The sequence below is a fragment of the Parasteatoda tepidariorum genome, chromosome 5, assembly GCF_043381705.1.
Source record: "Parasteatoda tepidariorum isolate YZ-2023 chromosome 5, CAS_Ptep_4.0, whole genome shotgun sequence".
Taxonomy (NCBI): Eukaryota; Metazoa; Arthropoda; class Arachnida; order Araneae; family Theridiidae; genus Parasteatoda; species Parasteatoda tepidariorum.
In genome coordinates, this window is record NC_092208.1 from 5,332,201 (window position 1) to 5,356,459 (window position 24,259).

The 24,259-nt window shown below is 27.9% G+C and overlaps 1 protein-coding gene across 1 annotated transcript; it reads right to left on the minus strand.

Annotated features, from left to right (window-relative positions):
* Window positions 1-550: 550 nt before the first annotated feature.
* Window positions 551-24,259, minus strand: LOC107439275 (DTW domain containing 2). Its single transcript, XM_016051808.4, has 6 exons — window positions 23,979-24,259; window positions 21,035-21,125; window positions 18,459-18,553; window positions 15,794-15,992; window positions 6,790-6,918; window positions 551-723 (listed from the first exon to the last, which is right to left on the minus strand). Exons 1-6 carry the CDS (start codon window positions 24,074-24,076, stop codon window positions 598-600), a joined length of 738 nt encoding a protein of 245 aa, XP_015907294.1. The 5' UTR covers window positions 24,077-24,259; the 3' UTR covers window positions 551-597.

Sequence of the window (24,259 nt, forward strand, 5' to 3'; positions counted from 1 at the left end):
AGGTTTCTAGCAAGGCAGTATTGCTAGGCATGTCGGAAATATATTTTTGCACTTACAAGTCATTCTTAAAAACTAATCTAACTGCATTGCAGAAAGGAGGATCACTTGTAGTTTAAGTATATTTTATAGACTTTAAATAAGAGATATCCAGGGCCTGATTAACCCTTAAGTAAATTTAAGAATATTTAGTCTCTTGGGACCACTTTTCGTGGAATCGCTTAGAAATAAAATTCCCTGTATTTTCCCAGTTTATATAGAAAAACTCAAAATTCCCTGCATTATCCCTGTTATTTTAGGAGATTTTGAAATTCCTTGCATTTTCCAGGTTTTCCCTGTTCCCCCTGTGGAGGGGCAAATCTGTCTGAGGAAAAATATTTCAACAGTTGATTTCCATTCCTGCGTTAAAATTAATGCGATATTTTTGAGCACATGCGATAATGAACAAAAAATAGCACTTAAGTGTACGAATGAATATCAACATTTACTAGAAATGGGTAATCAAGAATGACCTTAAAACAGGCAATTAATGCTTCTTTTTAGAAAACACGTCTTTGATAAAAACAATTTATTAACAAAAGAATAGTAAATAAATAAGTGTCAGGATGAAGTATTTTGACATGATTTATGGAGGCCATTTTTGATCAAAAACTCTTTACTCTGGTGGGATACAGCACCGTGATTGAGTTGGAAATCACACAAAGCTTTCAGGGGATGCAACAATGCCTGCAAATAAAACAATCAGAATAATTTTAATTTTTGAAGGAAAACTTGAAAAATAGAATTAAAAAAATAAAATAAAATCTGGAGGTTTTTTTTTATAAAAAGAAAGCCGCATTACAATTTTAAAAAAAATAAATAAAATAGAGGATAATTCAAGATGAATATAGTGATTACCATAACTATTTAATGAAAAATAATTAATCAATAAGATTAACATAGAATGTAGATGGACTTAGCCAAATTTGGGCCCGGCCCTCCCACCCCCTCTGCTTCAGTAATGAAGAACCGAACTTTATGGAGGTATTGAAATTTTTCACCTCATGATAGATAACAAGAAAATTGACTAGAACCTAAAATAGCATTAAAATCCTCCCCCCTTCCAATGGTCAAACGAAATATCGTTCTGTCCATTTTATTGGTTTCCTGACAATTCTATGTCCATCATGCCAAATACAGTTTTCTGATTGTTTTAACTTAGTCATCTAGCTGCGAAAAATTCATATCCCGGCTGACATTAGGGCAGAATTCTGAATTCTTGCAATAACAATGGCTCAATTAAACCAATCAGAAGCATGTATTTTTGTAAACATATTGCATTTTGCGACAGGTAAAAATACAGGCTTTTAATTGGACAAATTTGTCCATCAGAATGGCGAAAATTTAGGTGAATTCCGCTAACTGTTGAAATTACATAAGTATTAAAATGAAATAAAATATTGATTATTGATATTAAGTGTTAATTAATAATTTAAGTAATGATTGTAACATAGAAATAAATTATTCAAACTAAATAATTATTGAATTAAAAAAATTACTCCTTAAAATAGATTGTATTTCCTCTGCCTAAAATAATTGTTTCTACTATTATTCTAGCAATTAAATGAAAAGTTTTGACATTAAGTGTGAAAGCTTTTTATTTTTTGACGCTTTTTACATTAAGAAAATAAAAGTAATAAATTAGCATTTAAAAAAATATATATTCTACCATTCTAATTCAAGGTACATATACAATTCTTTCAACAAAAAATAAGCAGCTTTTAAGTACTTTTTAAGCACTCAAAAAATATTTTTAAGCACCATACACATTAACAAAATGCAAAATAATTTTCCAAGACTTTACATGATCATGATAAAAAATAACTAGTTTCTGACAAAGAACTCTTTTTCTTGACTATATTAGCCATTATACAGAGATCAAGAGATTTCTTGGTTCGATATCAGGGGGTAAAAAATGAAGCCTAAAATTGAAAATATCTTGCAAAATGCAGAGTTGCACATGAGAGTGCAATAATCTCACTGAACCCTGGCAAGTATTTGATCCAACATGTAAAATGATTGGCGCTTTCATAAGCTATGGACCGACAGTAAGCCAAAATGGACTGTGGTTAAATTAATTATGAAAACATTGAATAGAACAATGTGAAAAGCAAGCTTTTACACAATACAATGGGGAAAATCGACAAGGTAAAGAAAAAAATTTCATTTTCGAAAAGGGAAAATTAAGCACTTTTTAAAAAAGCTTTACACCATGTAATAGAGATTTTGACTGCTATTTAACTCACTGGAATGGAGTTCATAATCATATCAAAAAAGAATTTAATTCCGGGAGGAATTAAGAGTTTGCAATATGCTATACCGACATTCATGGACTGGAGTTATTAAGTAAAGAATTCAAAATATTAAAGCAATTAAAAAAAATAATAATACATCCTATGGAAAAACGCGCTTAGCAGCAGCGAATCCAAAAGGAATTGAACAAATGAGACAATGAAAAAAATTGGAAAATATGTCATAAGTCAGATGTCATAAAAGCAAAACCTTTTCTATCGAGAAAGCAAGACAAAAGTTTAAAATTGCTTTCTCTGTACCCAAAGGTTTTGACAAAGTTCAGAAAAAGAATAGAATGCATAAAATACAATAAAACACAGAAGAATACGATGTAAAATACAGAAGCATATACAGTAGAATAAAAACAAGACAAATACGAAAGAAAGGTAAGAACGAAAGCTTACTTGAAACAAAAAAATCCAATAGCTAAATAACACAATCAACTGCAAGACACAACAAAAATAAAATAATCATAAAAACAACGCCCGCTATCCTGCACAGTTTAAAGAAAATAGGACAGAAGTTAAGTAAGTAGTGACGTCATTGAAAAAAAAGCTTGACCGAAGAGACTTGAACAAGATTTGAATTTTGCTAAACCAAATGAAAAACTAATAATTCTCAATAATTTTCTTAATTTTAAAATCAATATTCAATATTACAAATATTAAATAAAAAACCATTATTTTCTTAATTTTTTAAAAAAATTACTAGTTGCATCTTGAAAACTTAAAATATTATTACAAATTTTACTGATTCTAAACAATTGAGAAAAAAATAACTTTAAAATTAAAAGCATTTCTTTTATCATAAACACCAATTTTAATTTGTTTATCAACAATATCAATTTTTAAATCTAAATATTCAACACTTAAGCAATTATCATTAGTTTTCTTCAAAACTAATTCTTTAGGATAAATATTAAAAATAAAATCAAAATTATCACATTTAAATAAAATTAAATCACAATATATCTAAAAGCTTTAAAATCACTAAACTCACTAAATCTAGCAACAAAAAATGTAAAAAAATATTAGCAAAGCATCAGAAAAATAATTACCACAAGGAATCCTTAAAGTTTGTTTATAAAAATTAAGACCATTAAAAAGTACATTTTCAAAAAGATTAAACTTGTAAATATATCCATAGAATTATAAAAATTTGTACCACATGCAATAAATCTAAATTTTACTGGATTCTTATGAAATTTAACAATAGGAAATAAATATGGAACAGCAATTTTATTAAATTTTAATTTTTTACTAAATGCAATCCTTTTTTCAATAACTTTTTTTATCTTTAATTTAAAATAAGTATTATTAGCATTATATTCCCCAATAATTAATTTTTAAAAAAAATATTTACACATAATAAAAAAATTATTAGATGCTTTGTCAACAACAGTAATGATAAATTTATTTTTAAGAATTTTAATCTTTTCAAACAATTCAAAATCAATAATGGTACCCTTAGGATAAATAAAAAATCTGGAATTATATAAATTATATTTAACTCTTTCAACTATTTTTGTTTTCCCTTCTGTAAAACCTTCAGTGGGCCAATGACATTTTCTAGAAAGTTTAGTAATAAAAAAATCAAGATCTTTTTTAACCGATAAAATAAATTCATCATTTTTCATTTTATACCTAGTCCTGAATTTTGAACCTTTACTCATAATATTAATTAAACCTTGATCTCCAACAATTTCTAAATTTCCTGTAATAACGTGACCATAATCTTTATCAATATATTGAGAAATATCTTCATCTTTACAATGACAATCAGCCAATGAAATATAATTTAAATTCAGACTTAAAAAATTATTGTTAGAAAACCTTTTTCTTAAAGTAGGGGAATATTTATAGGCAGCTAAAACTTTAACTTGTTTTAAAGAAAAAATATTGAAAAAACAATGAATAACTTGTGAAATTCTAGCAATTTCAAATTTTTTATCATGAAAATTAATGGTAGAAAAAACCTTCTGAACATTAGAAACCTTTTTGAAAAGCAAATCAGTTTTATAAACCCCAAGCTTTGATTTAACTAAATCCAAAACAATAATTTTAATAAGCTCAGTATCAAATTTAATTTTATTCCCAAATTAAAAAAAGAAATTTTTAAGAACTTTATTTTTATAGCCAAAAATATATTTCCAGGTAATAAAAATATTAATAAGGTCAACATAATAGTTACAAATTTTCAAAGATTCATCAAAATCAATAATGCACCAGACCCCTTACCTTTACCTCTTTTGTATAAAAGCTCTAAGAAAATTAAAAACTTTAAATTTATCATAAACACAATAGTTATCAATAGTACCTTCACCATTAAATTTACTATTTAAACCATAAGGAAAAAGGGTTTTAAGACTGCTAATATAAATATATAAATTTTCTAATTTTTCATTGTCTTATTCATGGAGTCATGACGTTACAAGAGCATCATTCTGACCAGATTCAGTGGAGCCGATAATAGAACCTCTAGCTTAAGAGATGATGCAAATATTTACATTAAAATTAAAGCCGCCTAGAGAGTCTGTCTCATTCAAGTTATGAATTGTCTCTGTGATGTTTTTATGCCAGAGATGTACTAATTTTGCGACGAATAGTCTCACAATAATTGTGTGCAACGGATTGATGCAGAACCATTTGGAAGATTCACAAGAGAAAAAAAAACTTATAAATAAGAATATATATAAGATTTAATTATTTTTTGAAACACTATTTAGAAATAGAAGTAGACATTGAATTCTATGGTAGTTTGAAATAGCCCTGCGTCAATCTTTTTTTAAGCTATCTGTGACTAAACTCTCTAGCACTAATATCTTTCTGCAACACACTTCAAATAATAACAAATATGTATGTTACTCATTTAAAATAACAAAAGCGCTGTGTTTAAAATAAAAACTATTTGGAAAAAATAAATTGTATTTATACTTTATGTAATATTTTTTTTACTCTTATCTTATGGGCAATATTTTTTTAAGAGGTCCCTTTTTTGCATTTTGCAAATCATCATTGCATAAAAAAAAAAAGATTGAAGACGAAAGCATGCAAATCGGACTTTTTAAACAGGGGTTACTCAAATGAGTGTTTTGTTTCGAGATTAGATCTTTTTTTTCCTTTTAAAAAGAGTGAAAATTTGTAGCAATAATTGCCAGGAAAAAATTATCAAACCACTACATACATTTACAATGGAATCTGTCCAACTTGTGAGCAATAAAATGAAGACTAAAATGCGTGATTTAAAATTTTCATGTGCGTAATATATTAAAAATATTCGATAGATTTTATTCAATTAAATTTATAAAAAAGGGGAAAATGTTACATATTAATTAATTCTTTGGCTATAAATCTGAATTTGTAACCAAATCCCCACTCATAGTCATATTTTATTAAAATGCAAAAGATGGTGTCCTTTAAAAAATGAAAGGAAGGAACATGATTTCTAAAGTGAACTATCTTAAACTTTCGCGATTTTAGAATATACATACTTTTATTATTATCCATTTAAAATTTTGCTGAAGCGAAATTATCTAATTTTATTTCTCAAATAGAAAAATAAGAAAATAGAGAATAGAAAAATTGTGAGCATTTATTTCCTTCTGATGCTTGAGAAATTCATATTTGGAATATAATTCAGCAGGAAAAAAAAAAAAAATCTTTCTAAAATTTTTGCAGAAAAGATACCCGAAATTTTTTACTTCCTAAGAGAAAAATCTTTCTTCAAAAACTCAGTAACATTCTGCTACAATATCGCCGTGATTCTGCCACGGGGTGAAACACTATGTAATGCATCTACCACTGCAAAAATATAATTCCAATTCACTAGTATATAAGACATGTTAACTTGATTCTATGGTGCTACCTTTTCATCTATACCTTTTCATAGATGAAGGTTCACATTGTCGATAACTACTACCCCCCCCCCATTGGTGACCTGGACGTGATGTGAACACGCCTACTTCAATGGATGGTTCACACTGAACAGTTGACTTGCTACTTGTGACTACGACATTGTCCTCCTCACGCTGTTGCTTCTCAGTCTCGATCACACATACAACATATGCACTCGACTGCTAAAGGCAACACAGGAGCGACCACGCCTGGGAACTTAATACAGCACTAAAAACAAACAGTGTTCTTAATACAGCTCTCCCGGTTTTCACATAAAAAAAGCAATGAATCAATCAGTGGTATCCGTTAATCGAATCTATCGCAGATATAATTCTGGTGGGGGAGTACTGTAGTGTACTTACCGCTACAAAAATACAATTCCAATTCACTAGTACATAAGACTTGTTAACTCGATTCTATGTTGGGGTACCTTTTCATAGATGGAGGTTGACATGGTTGATAACTACCCTACCCACACACATTATTTTTTAATATGTCACATCATTACATCTCACAATAAGCTCATAACATTAATATACAATAATAGTATCAAATAAAAAAAGATTACGTGTTTGAAGTGCGAATTTCCTTCCAAAACTGACAATGCTATAGCAGCTGTTTCAACTGTAGATAAAGATCCCTCTGTTGGCTGAGTGCGAATAACATATTCACTAGTTACTTCAGAATTTATTTGAACCTAAAATAAAACAATTTTATTTAACTTTCTTTCAATAGAAAAAAAATACTACATTTCCCCCCCAAAAAAACTATTTCATGCTATGACTGAAACAATTAATCACTTCTAATCAGGGTCACCACTTTTAAAAGACAAAAATAAGAAACAAAATTTCCTGTTATTTTATGGTGTATTTTAAATTCCCTGTATTTTCAAGGTTCTCCCTGTGGAGTGGAAACCCTGCTTATTGCACACTAGATGACAAATTTTAAAGACTATCCTTTTAAATTAAATAAATGTTAATAGCACAAAAAGTTTTAGTGGGGTGTGCTTCTCACTGTCAAAAACTATTTATTAATTAAAACAATATGATAATTTCACACATCCGGAAATTATATCAAAATGTTGTTAACGTGGTCAGTAGTTTTTATGTGATTGGCAGAGAGAACAGTTTTCATTCAAGGTGCATCTGTGTTGAAGAGTATTTGAATTGACCTTAGCAGCAGAGTAAAACTTGGATCCTCATTAAATCAATATTCATGAATTTTGGCTCAATAAGGTTTCAAAGAGCCGTTATTTTCCGATATTGGACCTATATAGAATTTTCCGATTCACCCAATATTTTACAATTACTTTACAACCAATATCGGCTCTATATAGAGCTGTCAGATTCACCCGGTATTTCAGATAAAGGGTGATATCAAATTTAAGTAATTTATGCAAAAAATCAGATTTAATTTCCTTATGGATAACCTTAAAACATTTTCAAGACTTTTCAATTTATAGAAAATGGAAATCAATTTATAACTTAATCTTTTTTATAATGGAAATTAAGTAAAGATTGAGAAACAGGATTTTGGATAGCTAGTTTAGGACACTCCAAAAACTGTCTTAAAATGCTCAAAAGTGTAAGTAATTTTGGAAGCAATTAAAAGACATTTATAACTTCAATTGTGCATTTAATGTATGTAAAAAATAAATAAATACATTTATAGCTCAATTTTAATATTTGTTCAACTTCCATTGAAACATAACTGCCAACATGGATAAGAAAAAATCCAGTAGATTTTACGAAATAATATAAATTTATAGTAATTGTTGCACAATGTTCTAAATATTTTACACATAGGGAATTTTAGGGATTTTCATAGCAAACAAAATAGAAAAACTGCAATATTTTTCAGTTATGATTGACATTAAACATACTCAAAAGGTTATGCATTATGTTTACTCACAATTTTGAATGTTATTGGCACTTAATTCCTCAAAGATAGTTAAAACATGTTTTTAATTAATTTAATGAGAGAGTTCTGAATAAAAATAAATTGAACATTTTAGAACAAAAAAAAAAAGTTCTGAACTGATTTTTATAAATGAGGTTTATTATGTACTTGCAATACAATTCTAGCAAGCAAGTAATAATCTGCACAAAACTTCAATTTCAATAGGAATTTTTTTAGGAGACTTACTCAATTTTAGGGAATTTTCTAAAATGTGCAAAAACCAGGAGATTTTTAATTGATCCAGTAGACCAGGAGAAACTGGCAAAATCCAGTAGTCTACTGGGAAATCCAGTAGAGTTGGCAGCTATGATTGAAATATCAAAATTTCAAGCTTTTTATATATTTTATAATTAAATTTTAAATGTATAATTACAAAAAACATATAACATAAACTCTATATCTATAGCACTATTATTTCCTAAAAGTTCATAATAGTGTCTAACGATTGAAATTAAGAGTGAAGAATTGAAATTGATTACATTAGTTTGAAATACATAACTCAGAAAGTTTTGTGCAAAAGAAAGCAAAAAATAACATAAAAAAAAAACAATATCTCAATTCTATTAATCAAAAGAAAACAAATGAGCATCGAAAGCAAAAAATACTTTAGAAAACATGGGAAAATAATTAAAATTTAATTTTTTCTACAACTCAAGGGAATCATTATTACTCTTCTTGGAATGTGTGTCTTGTGTTAATTCATGCAACAGATGTGTTAATCATCAACAAAAAGAATTAACCTGTCAAAAGAAAATGGTCACAAAGCATGTGCCAATAAATAGAAGGATGAAAAAACAAAATCAATTAATATCACAAACAATTCAGAATTTAAAAAAAATTTAGATAAGTAATAATTGAGTTTTGCCTAAATATTCCATCTTCCTCAATTTTCATAATTTACAAAATCAAATTTAACAAAAGTTATTCATTATCTTTTATGGATGGCTATGACTATTTATTTAACATATTTAGTGTAAAAGTAAAACTAATTGAAAATGAGGTCAAAAAATTAAGTTAAAAGAATTTTTACAAACATCTTGACAAGTTAACTGGTCAAAATTTATACAAGATGATTTTGAGTAATTAATTTAACAGCTTCTTAACACTTAATTGGGAATATCATTTAAGTTGACTGATTTTCTAGAAAACTATCAAAGTATACCCGAGTTTGATCATCAATTATATAATTAAAACTAAATTATGCACGGCTCACGATATTCTTAGGTCTCAAAGAGTCTTAGATTATTTCATCATTAATCTTCTTTCTCATTGGTTGGTTTAATCGTGTCTCTACATCGTTTTTCCACTCATCTCATGTCAACCTTCTTGTATCTTACTATAGCCATTCATTGAATTACACTTAACACATGCAAGGTTCCCACTCTTTCAACAAAGCAAAAATTAAGCACTTTAAAAAAAAAAAAATTAGTACTTTTTTGAAAAATTAAGGAGTTTAAAAATAGAATGATTGTTTATCATCAAATATACATATGCTACCAGTGACAGTGCAAATTATTTACCTTCCCAAAAAAATCAATAAATAAAATATATACTAATAAACAATTTTATTATAATGTAAGCACTGATATAATTGGATTAATTAACAGGGCTCACTAGAGAACTACCAGAGAATTTTTGCAAACCTGGGCCGCTTTAAAAAAAAAAAAAAGCATTTTCAGATTGTTAAAAGTTAACGTCATTCAGATTGTAAAAGTTAGAGCACGAAACTAATCTGCAATCCATTTATAATGATTTCATTGAAATTGAATTGCAAAATTAAATGCAAAAAATTAAGGTTTTGAATTTTTTTCATATATATTTAAAAAAAAAAGAGTAAATAAAGAAATTTGTCTAAAACATTTAAAAAATTATTTCAACAAGTTTTTATGTTTCGCTACTAGACCACAAAATGAGTTATATTTATTTTTCTGATGAACTTAAACAAAATCATTTCCAGCCAAAACTGTTATTAGGAATTAACTTTCATAATGTAACTAAACATTTTGGCAAAAAACATGAACTAATTTTAAAAATTAACAACCAAAAATTTAAACAAAAATTAAAAACAGTATACTAAGTTGCAATGTTAACTGAATAAAATGATTATTAAAATCTAAGGATTTTTTTAGTTGAGTAGATTTAAACTTTTATGTAACAATCTGCTTGTCCTTAAGAAATAAAAATAGCGCAACAATCTAAAACTTAAAAATAGTTACCAAATATTTAACTTTCCTGTTAGAAGCAAATCATGCTTTCTTATTTAGTTTTTAGTAAATTTTTTTAAAAGTATTTTTGAAAAAAAAAAAAAAAAAGAGGTTTTCATCAAAATTCTCATAAATCCCAGGTTTTTGATGAAAAATCTAGGTGGGCTGAGATTTTTCAAACCCTGTTTCTTACAAATGTTTTCAATTTTCAGTATAATCATGAATTTTAAAAAGTGTTATGCTTTCTATAAATTTACAGTTACTTCTTACACACTGAAATATTATACAAATTTATTTAATTCAAGATTTTAGGAAATCGTTTTTGTTATGGATTCTATTAAAAAAAAAGAAAATTCTGATACTTTTCTTAATTCCTATAAGCAGATGCCTCAGCAGCTGAACTGAATTTCTTGAATTCTGTCAATTTTGAAGGTTAGTGTGGGTCTTCTACTTAGGGACTTTAAAACTGCCTCCCCCCCAAAAAAAGCACTATCTCTTCCATGTGCAGTATTCCCCTTGTCCACACTTTATTCTTTTCTGATAGAATGCTTCACTCTCCTCATAGATTATCATTCTAGGCAAAGGCCAGAATATATTAATGAAAGAACATGTTTTCTTCCCTTTGGCTGCACCCCACCCCAACATTAATTTTTGTCTCTCTAAAGTGCTGTACGTTCGAAACATGGTCTAATTGGAAGTCATAAAATAACGACATTTTGTTTTAAAAAATTGAACTGAAAAATTGTTCCTATCAACCATAGTGATGCTGAAAATTTAAGGACTTTTAAAAACCTTGAACCATAATTAAATACTTTTAAGGGCCCTCATTTTCCAAAATAAAAATTAAGCAGTTTTTAAGGATCGTGTAAACCCTGGTATGTAATAAATTTTTGATTAAAGTTAACAAGTAATAATTTAAAGAAAGAAAAAAAAATGAAATTTATGAAATAGAATAAATAAAATTTAGTAGGCATCAAGAGAGTATACTTTTTATGAAAATAAGCAAAAAGGCATTCTTCTTTTACGTTTTCTACCATTTTCTTTCTTAAAACATTTTATTTTTCTATGTGAATTTCATTTCCTTGATAATGACTTGTTTTTAATGAGAAAATTTGCGTAGCAAAATCCTTTGATAACTTAGCATTTATATGTGCCGATTTTAATATCATTTTATGCTGATATAACTTTTCAAAACATTACAATTCTGGAGACAATAAGGGATTCTGAATTTTGAAAAGTTCCTTCAGCCTCATTTTAGGCATCTATATTATATAAAACGCTAATACGTATGTATGTATGTATCAATAAAACCGATGATCTTTCGAAATCTTTTCTCGCGCTGGCAACAGTTTTCATTTTTAATTGATTGAATTCGGCGAGCAAGAGCACATAGTGAGCAACCAGATAACAATAACCAGAGTGAGCATTATCAGGTTGTTCAATTCAGATTCATGTACTAAAAACATGACAATATTTAATTTAAACTCAATTAGGAATTAATTAATTAATTGAAGTGAGAATGCTTTAAAAGGCCGCTGTTGAATTGATATTTTTCTACTGGGAGCTACCTAAACGTCTAAAAAACGTTTAAGTGTTTGTATTGAATGAAATTGAATTTTTTTATATTTCGCGTTTATTTATGCATTGAATTTTCACGCTTTAAAATGCAGAATATTAGTGAATCAATATTCGATAATTTATTTTGCTAATATGTTTCTTATTTAGCTAATGTTTTGATTTTTNAGTTGACTGATCTTCTAGAAAACTATCAAAGTATACCCGAGTTTGCTCATCAATTATATAATTAAAACTAAATTATGCATGGCTCACGATATTCTTAGGTCTCAAAGAGTCTTAGATTATTTCATCATTAATCTTCTTTCTCATTGGTTGGTTTAATCGTGTCTTTACATCGTTTTTTCACTCATCTCATGTCAACCTTCTTGTATCTTACTATAGCCATTCATTGAATTACACTTAACACATGCAAGGTTCCCACTCTTTTAACAAAGCAAAAATTAAGCACTTTTAAGGGCTTCTTTAAAAAAAAAAAAAAAACATTTAGTACTTTTTTGAAAAATTAAGGAGTTAAAAAATAGTATGATTGTTTATCATCAAATATACATAAGCTACCAGTGACAGTGCAAATTATTTACCTTCCCAAAAAAATCAATAAATAAAAAATAAAAAAAATACTAAAAAACAATTTTATTATAATGTAAGCACTGATATAATTGGATTAATTAGCAGGGCTCACTAGAGAACTACCAGAAAATTTTTGCAAACCTGGGCCGTTTTTAAAAAAAATGCATTTTCAGATTGTTAAAAGTTAACGTCATTCAGATTGTAAAAGTTAGAGCATGAAACTAATCTGCATTCCATTTTTAATGATTTCATTGAAATTGAATTGCAAAATTAAATGTAGAAAATTAAGATTTGGAATTTTTTTTCATGCATATTTAAAAAAAAAAGAGTAAGTAAAGAAATTTGTCTAAAACATTGAAAAAATTATTTCAACAAGTTTTTATATTTTGCTACTAGACCACAAAATGTGTTATATTTATTTTTCTGATGAACTTAAACAAAATCATTTCCAGCCAAAACTGTTATAAGGAATTAACTTCATAATGTAGCTAAATATTTTGGCAAAAAACATGAACTAATTTTAAAAATTAACAACCAAAAATTTAAACAAAAATTAAAAACAGTATGCTAAGTTGCAATGTTAACTGAATAAAATAATTATTAAAATCTAAGGATTTTTTAGTTGAGTAGATTTAAACTTTTATGTAACAATCTGCTTGTCCTTAAGAAATAAAAATAGCACAACAATCTAAAACAAACAATCTAAAAATTTTTACATTGCAACAAAGCAAATTAAAAATAGTTACCAAATGTTTAACTTTCCTGTTAGAAGCAAATCATGCTTTCTTATTTAGTTTTTAGTAAATTTTTTTAAAAGTATTTTTGAAAAAAAAAAAAAAAAAATTTGAGGTTTTCATCAAAATTCCCATAAACCCCAGGTTTTTGATGAAAAACCTAGGTGGGCTGAGATTTTTCAAACCCTGTTTCTTACAAATGTTTTCAATTTTTAGTATAATCATGAATTTTAAAAAGTGTTATGCTTTCTATAAATTTACAGTTACTTCTTACACACTGAAATATTATACAAATTTATTTAATTCAAGATTTTAGGAAATAGTTTTCGTTATGGATTCTAGTAAAAAAAAAATTCTGATACTTCTTTTCTTTATTCCTATAAGCAGATGCGTCAGCAGAAGAACTGAATTTCTTGAATTCTGTCAATTTTGAAGGTTAGTGTGGGTCTTCTACTTAGGCACTTTAAAACTGCCCCCCCCCCTCAAAAAAAGCACTATCTCTTCCATGTGCAGTATTCCCCTTGTCCACACTCTATTCTTTTCTGATAGAATGCTTCACTCTCCTCATAGATTATCATTCTAGGCAAAGGCCAGAATATATTAATGAAAGAACATGTTTTCTTCCCCATGGCTGCACCCCCCACATTAATTTTTGTCTCTCTAAAATGCTGTACGTTCGAAACATGGTTTAATTGGAAGTCATAAAAGAACGACATTTTGTTTTAAAAAATTGAACTGAAAAATTGTTCCTATCAACCATAGTGATGCTAAAAATTTAAGGACTTTTAAAAACCTTGAACCATAATTAAGTACTTATAAGGGCCCTCATTTTCCAAAATAAAAATTAATCAGCTTTTAAGGACTGTGTAAACCCTGGTTTGTAATAAATTTTGGATTAAAGTTAACAAGTAATAATTTGAAGAAAGAAAAAAAAATAATGAAATTTATGCAATATTTATCTTAAATAAATTTTAGTAGGCAACAAGAGAGTATACTTTTTATGAAAATAAGCAAAAATGCATTCTTCTTTTACGTTTTCTACCATATTTATCTTCCTTAAAACTTTTTATTTTTCTATGTGAATTTTATTCCCTTGATAATGACTTGTTTTTAATGAGAAAATTTGCATAGAAAAATTCTTTGATAACTTAGCATTTATATGTGCCGATTTTAATATCATTTTATGCTGATATAACCTTTCAAAACATTACAATTCTGGAGATAATAAGGGATTCTGAATTTTGAAAAGTTCCTTCAGCCTCATTTGGACCCATTTTAGGCATATCTGGTATATCCCATTTAAGGCACCCTATTCCTGATCTCCTTCATTATTAACGGGTTAATTAAAAACACAACCCCTCTGTCTACTTCAACCTCTCAATATGCCCTACAGTTATAACACTGTTTAGTTCTTTCAATAGTTCTATGTATCCATTTTTTAGAAAAGCGGTAGATTATGAAAGCTAATTATTTTATTTTATAATCTAATTTTTGGCTTTAAGTTAGACGTTGCCCAGCACTTCCTCCTGGGCCCTTGAGGGAATGTTATTGGCAGGCGAGATACATTATTAATGACCTATAGACTCTTTCTTTCTGTAGCTCTTGTTTCCATTTTTTTGTTCTTTCTTTGTATTGTTCTACAAATTTGTCTTTCATGTCTGCATTAGGAAATAATTTTTTTTTTCTTTTTTGGCTTTACGACATCTAATATTCAACTTCGTAGCTTTGTCATTTTGAGCCTAATAAAGAAGAGAAGGGAACTCCTGGATCAAGTATTGGGAGAAATTCACCTTCGTGGATGACTTTTTGATGGAACTAACCCCCATTTGAGTTACATGGTGAGGAAAACCTTCCACGGTTATCATGACAGCAAGGGGACACAAACCAACGATGCAAGTCAGCATCGTGGTCGGCGCGAGTTGGATGCGGAATTCGTATCGACCAGCCATAACTGGGATTCGAACCCAGTTCACCTTATTGGAAGGCGAATGCTCTATCTCCTGAGCCATCACAGCTCAAGAATGAGTTATTGGTCGCCAGTGGATTTCTTGCCAAAAAGCCTAGCACGATGCATGTTGAGCTTTAACATGATTAGCAACATGCGTCTCTTTAGCTACATTATCACATTGGCCAAAGTCTTTTGAATAGCAAAATACCTTTCTATCAGTATGTCTACTGGGTGTTTAAATCCCCTCAAAGAGTGCAGTTCAAGGGGATTCCATACAAATTAAGCAATCTAGTCTCCTCCCCTAACTCCCTTGCCTCACCAAATAATCTTTCTTTAAGGGCAATAATGTTTTTCAGAATCATTCTCATAATCTCTCTAAATTATTTTTTAACCCTAATAGTACTTAATGAAAAATTAAAAGCCAGATTACCCAGCTTATCATTAAGGCACACATTAAAAATAACTAGTTTAAAAGATATTTCAGTAGAATGCAAAAATTTCCCCTTAAAGAGAAGGAATGTCCAAAAAAGCGAAAGTCATCAAAATTGATGTCTTAATAAATTAACGTTTCCAAATGTTCACCTGTTTTACTTGCTTGAGCTCTTTACAGTTAGCATAGAGAGATCTTGCTTGTGGCCAAGTACCATCCAGTATTATGATATTGTATGGGTCACAGTCATTCTGACCGACGACAGGCAGTGACTCAATGCCCACCGCTGAAGGTCCAGGATAAAAGAGAAGTGTCTTTGGAGACAACAGAAGAGATCTCAATTTTTCATTCCTAAACAACAAAAGCAATAGATTATTCCAGAGTGTGCCTCTGGTATGATTTACATAAATTTACTTAAAAAAAAAAAAAAAAACATTGCTGCAAAGCTCTATGCAGAGTTCTTACATAAAGATTTTTTTTGGGGAAGTAAAAAATTTTGGTTCGCTTTTCTGCAGAAAATTACACGTACAACTCAAATCGAACATTTAAATAATCACTTTTCGAAGAGCTTAATTTATGCCAAAACAAAAAATCTATTTTTATTGTATTTTCGGCAGTTGACATTGATTTTCATGTCGTTTTTAGATATCCCGATATATTTCAGGCGATACAGGAAATTTGAGTAGTGTATTTGATCATTTATTTTTTAAGGCAATGATTCTATCAATTGCTTTTAGCAGTTACTGCTTTTGATTTCCACATAGTTTTTAAAACATGATCTTTTTAATACGATATTATTTATTACAACAATCAAATCTTGAAACGAAATATGCCTCCTTTCTGAAGAGTCTGATTTGTGTGATTTCATCGTTGATCAATTTTTCGGTACTTACTGTCACAGATTTCATGATATTTAATTACTTTTTTAACGTGATGACGATTTTCATAATGCAATAAAGGAAATAATTAGTGCATTCAAACCCCCCCAACAAAATGGAGAATATCGAACATAATATTAGAAAAAAAAATATGAATTCATATAAAATAATTACATTGCTTTTTTTTGCTTTTGTAAACACTGCGCTTTTGTTATTTTAAATTAGTAACATATATGTTTGTAATTAAAAGTATCTTGCAGAAAGATGTTAGTGCTAGAGAGTTTTGCTGCAGATAGCTCGAAAAAATTCTGTCACAGGGCATAAAAGTATGTTTTCTTTTACGTGTTCCTTATATCATCACATTTTGGTGTGTAAGGATTATTGCAAGCTTTCTTTTTAAAAGCACAAAAACTGCTTAGAAAATTGCTTAACTTTTTATTTTTCAAATCAGACACATATCATTAGTTACCAAATACATTCACTACAAAATTATGAAGGAAAAAAAAAGTTTAAAATTTTTTTCCGCTCAGTATAAAAGAACTAATTTAAATGCTCATATTTTACCTAATTCTTAACGATTTTTTTTTCAAATTAGAATATAATAATTTTCTTATTAATTAAAAATTGCTCCGAAAATTATGCTCAATTTTAATAAATATTAATAAAGTTAAAGCCAAAAATACATAAAATAAAAATATTAGTTGCTCTTTTTAAAAAATAAAAATGCCCATTTCTCTGTAAATATTTAGGTTAAGTTTACAAAATTTCAAGCAATCACTGCAAATAACAAGCAAAGTAATCGATACAAGTTACAATCTTATTGCTTAATTTCAAAAATATTTGTTTTTATTCAGAACTTATAACTGGTCTTCAAACATTTCTTTTGAGCAGGGTGCATAGCCAAACCGGTCAACAAAAAATAAGCACCTTTTAAGTACTTTTTAAGCACTCAAAAAATATTCTTAACCACTATATACTTTAACAAAATATAAAATAATTTTCAAAGACTTTACATGATCATGATAAAATAACTAGTTTCTGAGACAGAACTCCTTTCTTGATCAAATTAGCCATTATAAAATGATCGAGAAATTTTTTATTTCCATATCAGAGGGTGGAAAATGAAGCCTGAAATGGAGAATATCTTGCAAAATGCACATAATGCAATAATATCACCGAAATACTCAGCAGTCACTCCCAAGTATTGCACCAAACACGTAACATGATTGGCGCTATCATACGTTATGGGCTGACAGCACACGGAAATGGATTGTGGTTGAATGAATCGTGAAAACAGTAAATAGAACAGGGTATGTAGCCAAATCTTTCAACAAAAAATAAGCATCTTTTAAGCACTAAAAATATATTTTTAAGCACTACATACATTAAAAAAATTGCAAAATAATTTTCAAACATTAAATGATCATGATAAAATAATGTAAAACACGTAAAATGATTGGCGCTTTCATATGCTATGGACCGACTGTATGCCAAAATGGATTGTGGTTGAATGAATTGCGAAAATGTTGAATAGAACAATGTGAAAAGTACGCTTTTGCATAGTGCATGGCGAAAATTGACACGGTAAAAAATTAAAACCTCATTTTCGAAAAGGGAAAATTAAGCACTTTTAAAAAACACCCAATGAAAAAGACTTTTAAAAAACGAAAATAAGCACTTTTTAAAAACCCTATGCACCATGTAGAATAATGTGAAAACCACGCTATTGCACAATATGTAGCGAAAATTGACATGGTAAAGAAAAATATCATTTTTGAAAAGGGAAAACTTTTTATGAGAAAAGCACCTTTTAAAAAACGAAAATAAGCACTTTTTAATGCACCATGTTGATAGGAAATCACCATTAAATTTACAAAACAAGTATTTCTTGAGACGAAAACTGACTGTAGTGTAGAGGATAAAAGAAATCGTAACTTACAACATGGATGAAAATCTCCTTCCTTTAAACAAAATGAACTTATCTCTGGGAATGGAATATTCCAGCATGGGTGCAGTTCGAAGGCAGCGTTTTTCCTACAATAACAATACTTATTTTAATCCATACATATCTACTTTTTTGTATTATATAATATGTATGCAAATTGTTGTTTCATGCATATTATATGATTTGAATTAGATAATATGCATGCAACAAGGATAGGAAAAAATCCAGTAGATTTTATGAAATAATATAAATTTCATGATAATTGTTGCACAATGCACTAAACATTTTACGCGCAGGGAATTTTAGGGATAGTCATCAAAAAAGAAAAACTGCAATATTGTCCAGTTATGATGGACATTATATAACATTAAATGAAATGTTATGTATTATGTTTACTGATAATTTTGAATAGTAAAAGGCATTTAATTCCTGAAAGATGGTTAAAATATTTTTTAATTAATTTAAAAAGGTAGTTCTGAATTAAAATAAACTGAACATTTTAGGACAAACACAGTTTTAAACCAATTTTTATAAATGAGGCTAGATTTATTACATATGATACTCATCTTAATATCCAAGCAAAGTAATAATCTGTGCAAAAATTCTATTTCAATAGGGATGTTTTAGGAATCTCACTCAGTTTTATGGAATTTTCTAAAATGTACACAAACCAGTAGATCAGGAGAAACTGGAAAAATCCAGTAGTCTACTGGAAAATTCAGTAGATTTTGGACAGAGGCAAGGTGGGGGTTTTGTATGTCCTTAACTGGTTTGGGACAGGACACATGGGTTTTATTGTCTTAAACTGACAAAAACTGTCTGAAATTGTCTCAAAGTGTCCAAAACCTTGAACTTTGTTAAAAGGTTAAAATTCTATAGGTGTAACCATTGCACACATAATAATTACATAAATATTTGATACTTTTTATACAATTTGCTTTAACCTATTAAATGAAAATAATATAATAGGAAAAGATTAATAACTTTCGAAGCTTCACAATTTATTGAACAAAAGTGAATACCTTATTCTTTAAATATGCTTTCAATACTGATAAATTATGTTTTTGCATAAGGAAATAATGCAATATTAAAAATAACAAGAAATTTTTTAATTAAAACAAAAATTTGTCTTCATTTTGTTTCTTGTTCAAAAATTAAAATTTTATTTTTCACAATATTTTTTAAAAAATTTGTCATAATTTGAATAAAAGGGTTTTGGACATGACAGTTTAAACCCTGGTTAAAACTGAGGAATAATCCATTCTGTCCTAAACTTTGCCAACTCTGAATAGGAGTGGTAAAAAAAATCAGTTATTACTACCAGTAAACATTATCAGTTTAAACTTACTGAAACAAATATTAATACACAAATTTAGCAACGACTAGAAAAATTTTCACAAAAAGCGGCATATTCTCCTAGATACAAACATCAAACCGTATAATACAGAATAACCATAAAAAACAGGCTATATTATAATAACTTACAGCTACGGTATATATTACTTACCATAAAAAACAAGCAGAATGTACTGAATATACTTAATTAGATAATAGAGAAGAATTATTAATGACAATATGCAAAATACTTTTTAAAGCAAGCAAAATATAAATTTAAAATATAATAAACAATTTTGGTACTTATGAATTTATTAAATGCATTTTAATAATTGATCATAAACGCTAATTAAATGTCGGTAATTAATACACCATTACCCCATTTTTAATGAAGAATAATTAATTCAGCATTACTTTTTCTCCATATAAGAAATTTCCACAGAAATTTTGGAAATTTTTTTCACTCCGTAAAAATTTTTATGAGCTCCTATAATCAGGGTATCTGCTACATTTTAGATTTTCAAATCCATGACTTTTCATGACTAATTCCAAGAATTTTTCATGACTTACCGAAGTTATTATTTTCTCTGACAAAAACAACAATAAATTTATAAAAGCATTATAAATAGCATTAATTGAAATGATAGGTATAATCAAAACAGTTAAACTCTGTATCTCCATATTTAATGATTTTCAACTTACAAACTGATTAAAGTAGGAGTTGAAGCAATAAAATAGCTAAAAAAACAAAAAACAACAACATACAGTCAGATACATGTAGTTAATTACACCTGCTTTATTTTTTCTTAAAATTGCAATATAAAAAACATTAACTAGAATTTTATAAATTGACAAAATAAAAATAATTAATAGATAAAAAAAAAATTCTGAAATCACAAAAGTTTCAAAGATAATTCGCTTTAGAAATGATGTTCTTTCTTTCATTTCTTGAAAGAACACCATAATTTTTAAAGAACAGGATAAAAACATTTAATATTTTAATAAAATATGACTGTAAGTGAATATTTTGCAACAAATTGAGATATTCGGGACACCATGAAATTAGAGGTAAATTCCATTTTAGAAATTAGATTTTTTGGCATCCTAAATCCATGACTTTTCATAATAAATTTTGCACAATACTGAAATCCGTGACTTTCCAGGTGCGCAGATACCCTGTATATTGTATAAGTACCAAAATTTCATTTTGTAGTAATATTTAAATGAATATCTACTTCTGCAGGATGTTGAAGAATTATGATAGTGCATTGAATGGGTAATGGTTCAGCAGGTAAATATGGACACCAACACACTCTTTTTGGTCTCCTGTAAAACAAAAATTATTATTTCAGGGATAATTGTGAGCCCAACTCAAAAATCCTGAAAATTTCTTGAGTAAAATCATTAATGACGCGTTTCAAAAAATTAATGTCTTTAAAAATTTAATTCACTGATATTTTCACAACGTAAAAGTCTAAATAAATTTTATGCAGAATAATTGAAACGAATAATTATGTATAAGTTTACTTTTATCTCTGATCACATTTATTATTCTACCAGAAAAACATATTTACAAATGAAAAATATGCCAAGCATAAATACTAGTTTGAATATTTTTAAATAAAATATACAAGAATTTTTATACATAAATGTGATAGATGAATTCCTGAAACTTCTGGACCTCGGATTTCTAGAAATTTCAGAACCACGGTTAACGAAAATCCTGATTTTTTCTGGAGCGCAATAATTTTTGTTATTTAGAAGGTTCAGCAAAAACTACATGAAAAGAACACCATTTTGGATCAGAAAGTAAATAAATTTGATTTTTGGAATAGATAGATTTGGAGCAGCACAGTGCTTGAAAAATTACATTTTTGAACAGATATACAGTCCCTGGAAAAATAATTAGACGCTCTGTAGTTTTTTAATAACGACATGTTTTGCACGAGTTTATATGCAATACTTTTATATTTAGACATGTTATGGGTTTTTATTCAGGTTTCTTTTTATATACTACCAAGGGTCTGTCCAGGGTAAATTTACTACCCTTTAGCGGTACCTTGACAAATTCAACTTTAGGAAAAACGGTAGTAAAAGGAAATACTTTTTGCAATCCCATTCTCTTTGCAATCTATGGAAAAAAGGAGCTTTTCTGCCAGCTGTCTAATATGAAAAGGCACCACATGTTTGGTCAGATATTGCAATGTAGTAAGTTTGTCGTTTACACCATATCTAAGCGAGCCTTTTTTTGTTGTTCCAGAGTTTCTTAAAATGTAACAATGAGGCTAACTATAACTCTATAAACAGGAAGTCAAAATTTAAACAATATCTTATATACTACTGTAAATTTATTCTAACAGCCCTTTATTTTTTATGAAAATTTTCTTTCTCTGTGAAACTTTTTTCTGTATGGTCTAGTAGAAAATGATCTCATAATGAAAATAACTTTCAGTGCTCACTGTTATATGCTTGTTTTTTTCTTAAATTCAAGTTGAAATTCAACTATGAGTCAATGATTTTTAAATTTGGATACAATTTTAAGTCCAAAATTTTGCAATAGCAAAATTATTTTTGAATATATGGGGAAAAATATATAGAAATTTACCAGTCATAAATGATTTTTATTTGTAGTGACAATTTTTTGAAAATATTTTATTACTTTACCATATTTTTGTATTTATTTTTTAATATGGTTTTTAATTTTCACAAATTATGTCTAACTTTTCACAAAATAGATACCTTTCAAAAAAACCTAGACTGACCCTTGACTACTTAATTATATTTGTTTTTAACTTAAGAAAGTAATATTTGTAAGTTAATATTAAATTACAAAAGGAAAACAAAAGCTAACAATTAAAATAAGCTATGCAACTAACAGTTATAATAGTAATTTAACAAAGGATAATTAAAAAAAAAAAAAAAAAAACAAGCTAACAATGAGTAATTAGCAAAAAACAACAAGGAATCACAATAAAAACAATTAATGTAAAAATAAACTAACAATTAATAATTATGATAAACAAACTAACAATTAATAACAAACAAAAAAAAACAAGTTAACAAGGACAAGTTAACAGCAAAAAAAGAAGTTAACAAGGAATCACAAAAAAATGTTAATTAATGTAAAAAAAAACTATCAATTAATAACTATAAAAAACAAGCCAACAATTAATAACTAGCAATATAAACATTTTAGACACGAAATATAAATGAAATTATCAAAAGACATTATGTAATTCGTATAACTTGTAATTAATCCCTTAATGAACATACTGTTACTTTTGAAGTACATATTATTTTATTTCACATTAAAAATTATTATCATAAACTCTTTTAAACAATTTATTATAGGTAAATAAACAACTTTTAAACTTATTTTTTTCTTTGTGTGAAAGTGTTAACACTAGAAAGACTGAAATTCCTATATTGCCCAAAAGCAGTCAAAATGACTGCATTGTGAAAGAATAATAAATGTATAAAAAATTTGTTTAAAATTAATTTTTAATATTTTTGATATTATTTTCAGTTATATAACAAGTTATTAGTAAATAACAACAATAAAAATAATTATTAAAGTCATAAAATTCTAAGTATTTGTGTCATTATATACATCAATGTTTTTCTAATTGAAATTAAAAGTCAAATGAATGACTTCCTTGGGCAATCTAGTGTTAAAAGTGAGCAGAGTCATTAAAAGGTTCAGAATCACTGATTTAGATGGGTTTTTTTTTTTTTTTAAATCATTTAGAGCACAAAAATCCACTTTTAGATAAATATGACGATAAAAATAGTTTTGCACACACATATATTTCATTCTGGTTCGTTCATGCCACAGTTACTTTCAAATTAAATAAAGTTTTAAGAAACTAAAAATTTTGCATTTGTTCTTGATACTGTCTAAGAAATATCAGACAAACCACAAATATTGGTAGCAGCATGCAAGTGGGGAAATTAATTTTTCTTAAATCATTCAATTTATTTATTTTACATAAAATACTTAGAATTTTCTTTTTCGGGGAGACGCTATTCCCCCACTTTTTGTTCACTTACTTGTACCACGGACCAAAGTTATTTTTAAAGCGTTTCCAGATTAAAGCTCAATTTAGTATTTCAAAACTGATGTAAAAAATTAGCATTTATTATATCTAATTTCAAAAATATTTGCAAAACATTACTTACAAACAACGAATACAGAGTTCTCTTTTAGTTGGTGGATCGGCTGGTATGCATGCTAACTCTTGAATTACACCACATAATTTTTCATTATTTAATTCCATCTAAATAAGTTACAGAATTAAAAGAAGTATCAAATGAATCTCATTAAGAAGAAAATCATTGGCTGGGCTTCAATCAACGACGGCTTCTATCTTGTCATACAAAGATTACTTGTTGATAGCTAAGGTTTCTTCAAGAAATTTAACAGAATAATCCACTTGCGTTTAGCTTACTTCTTATGATAT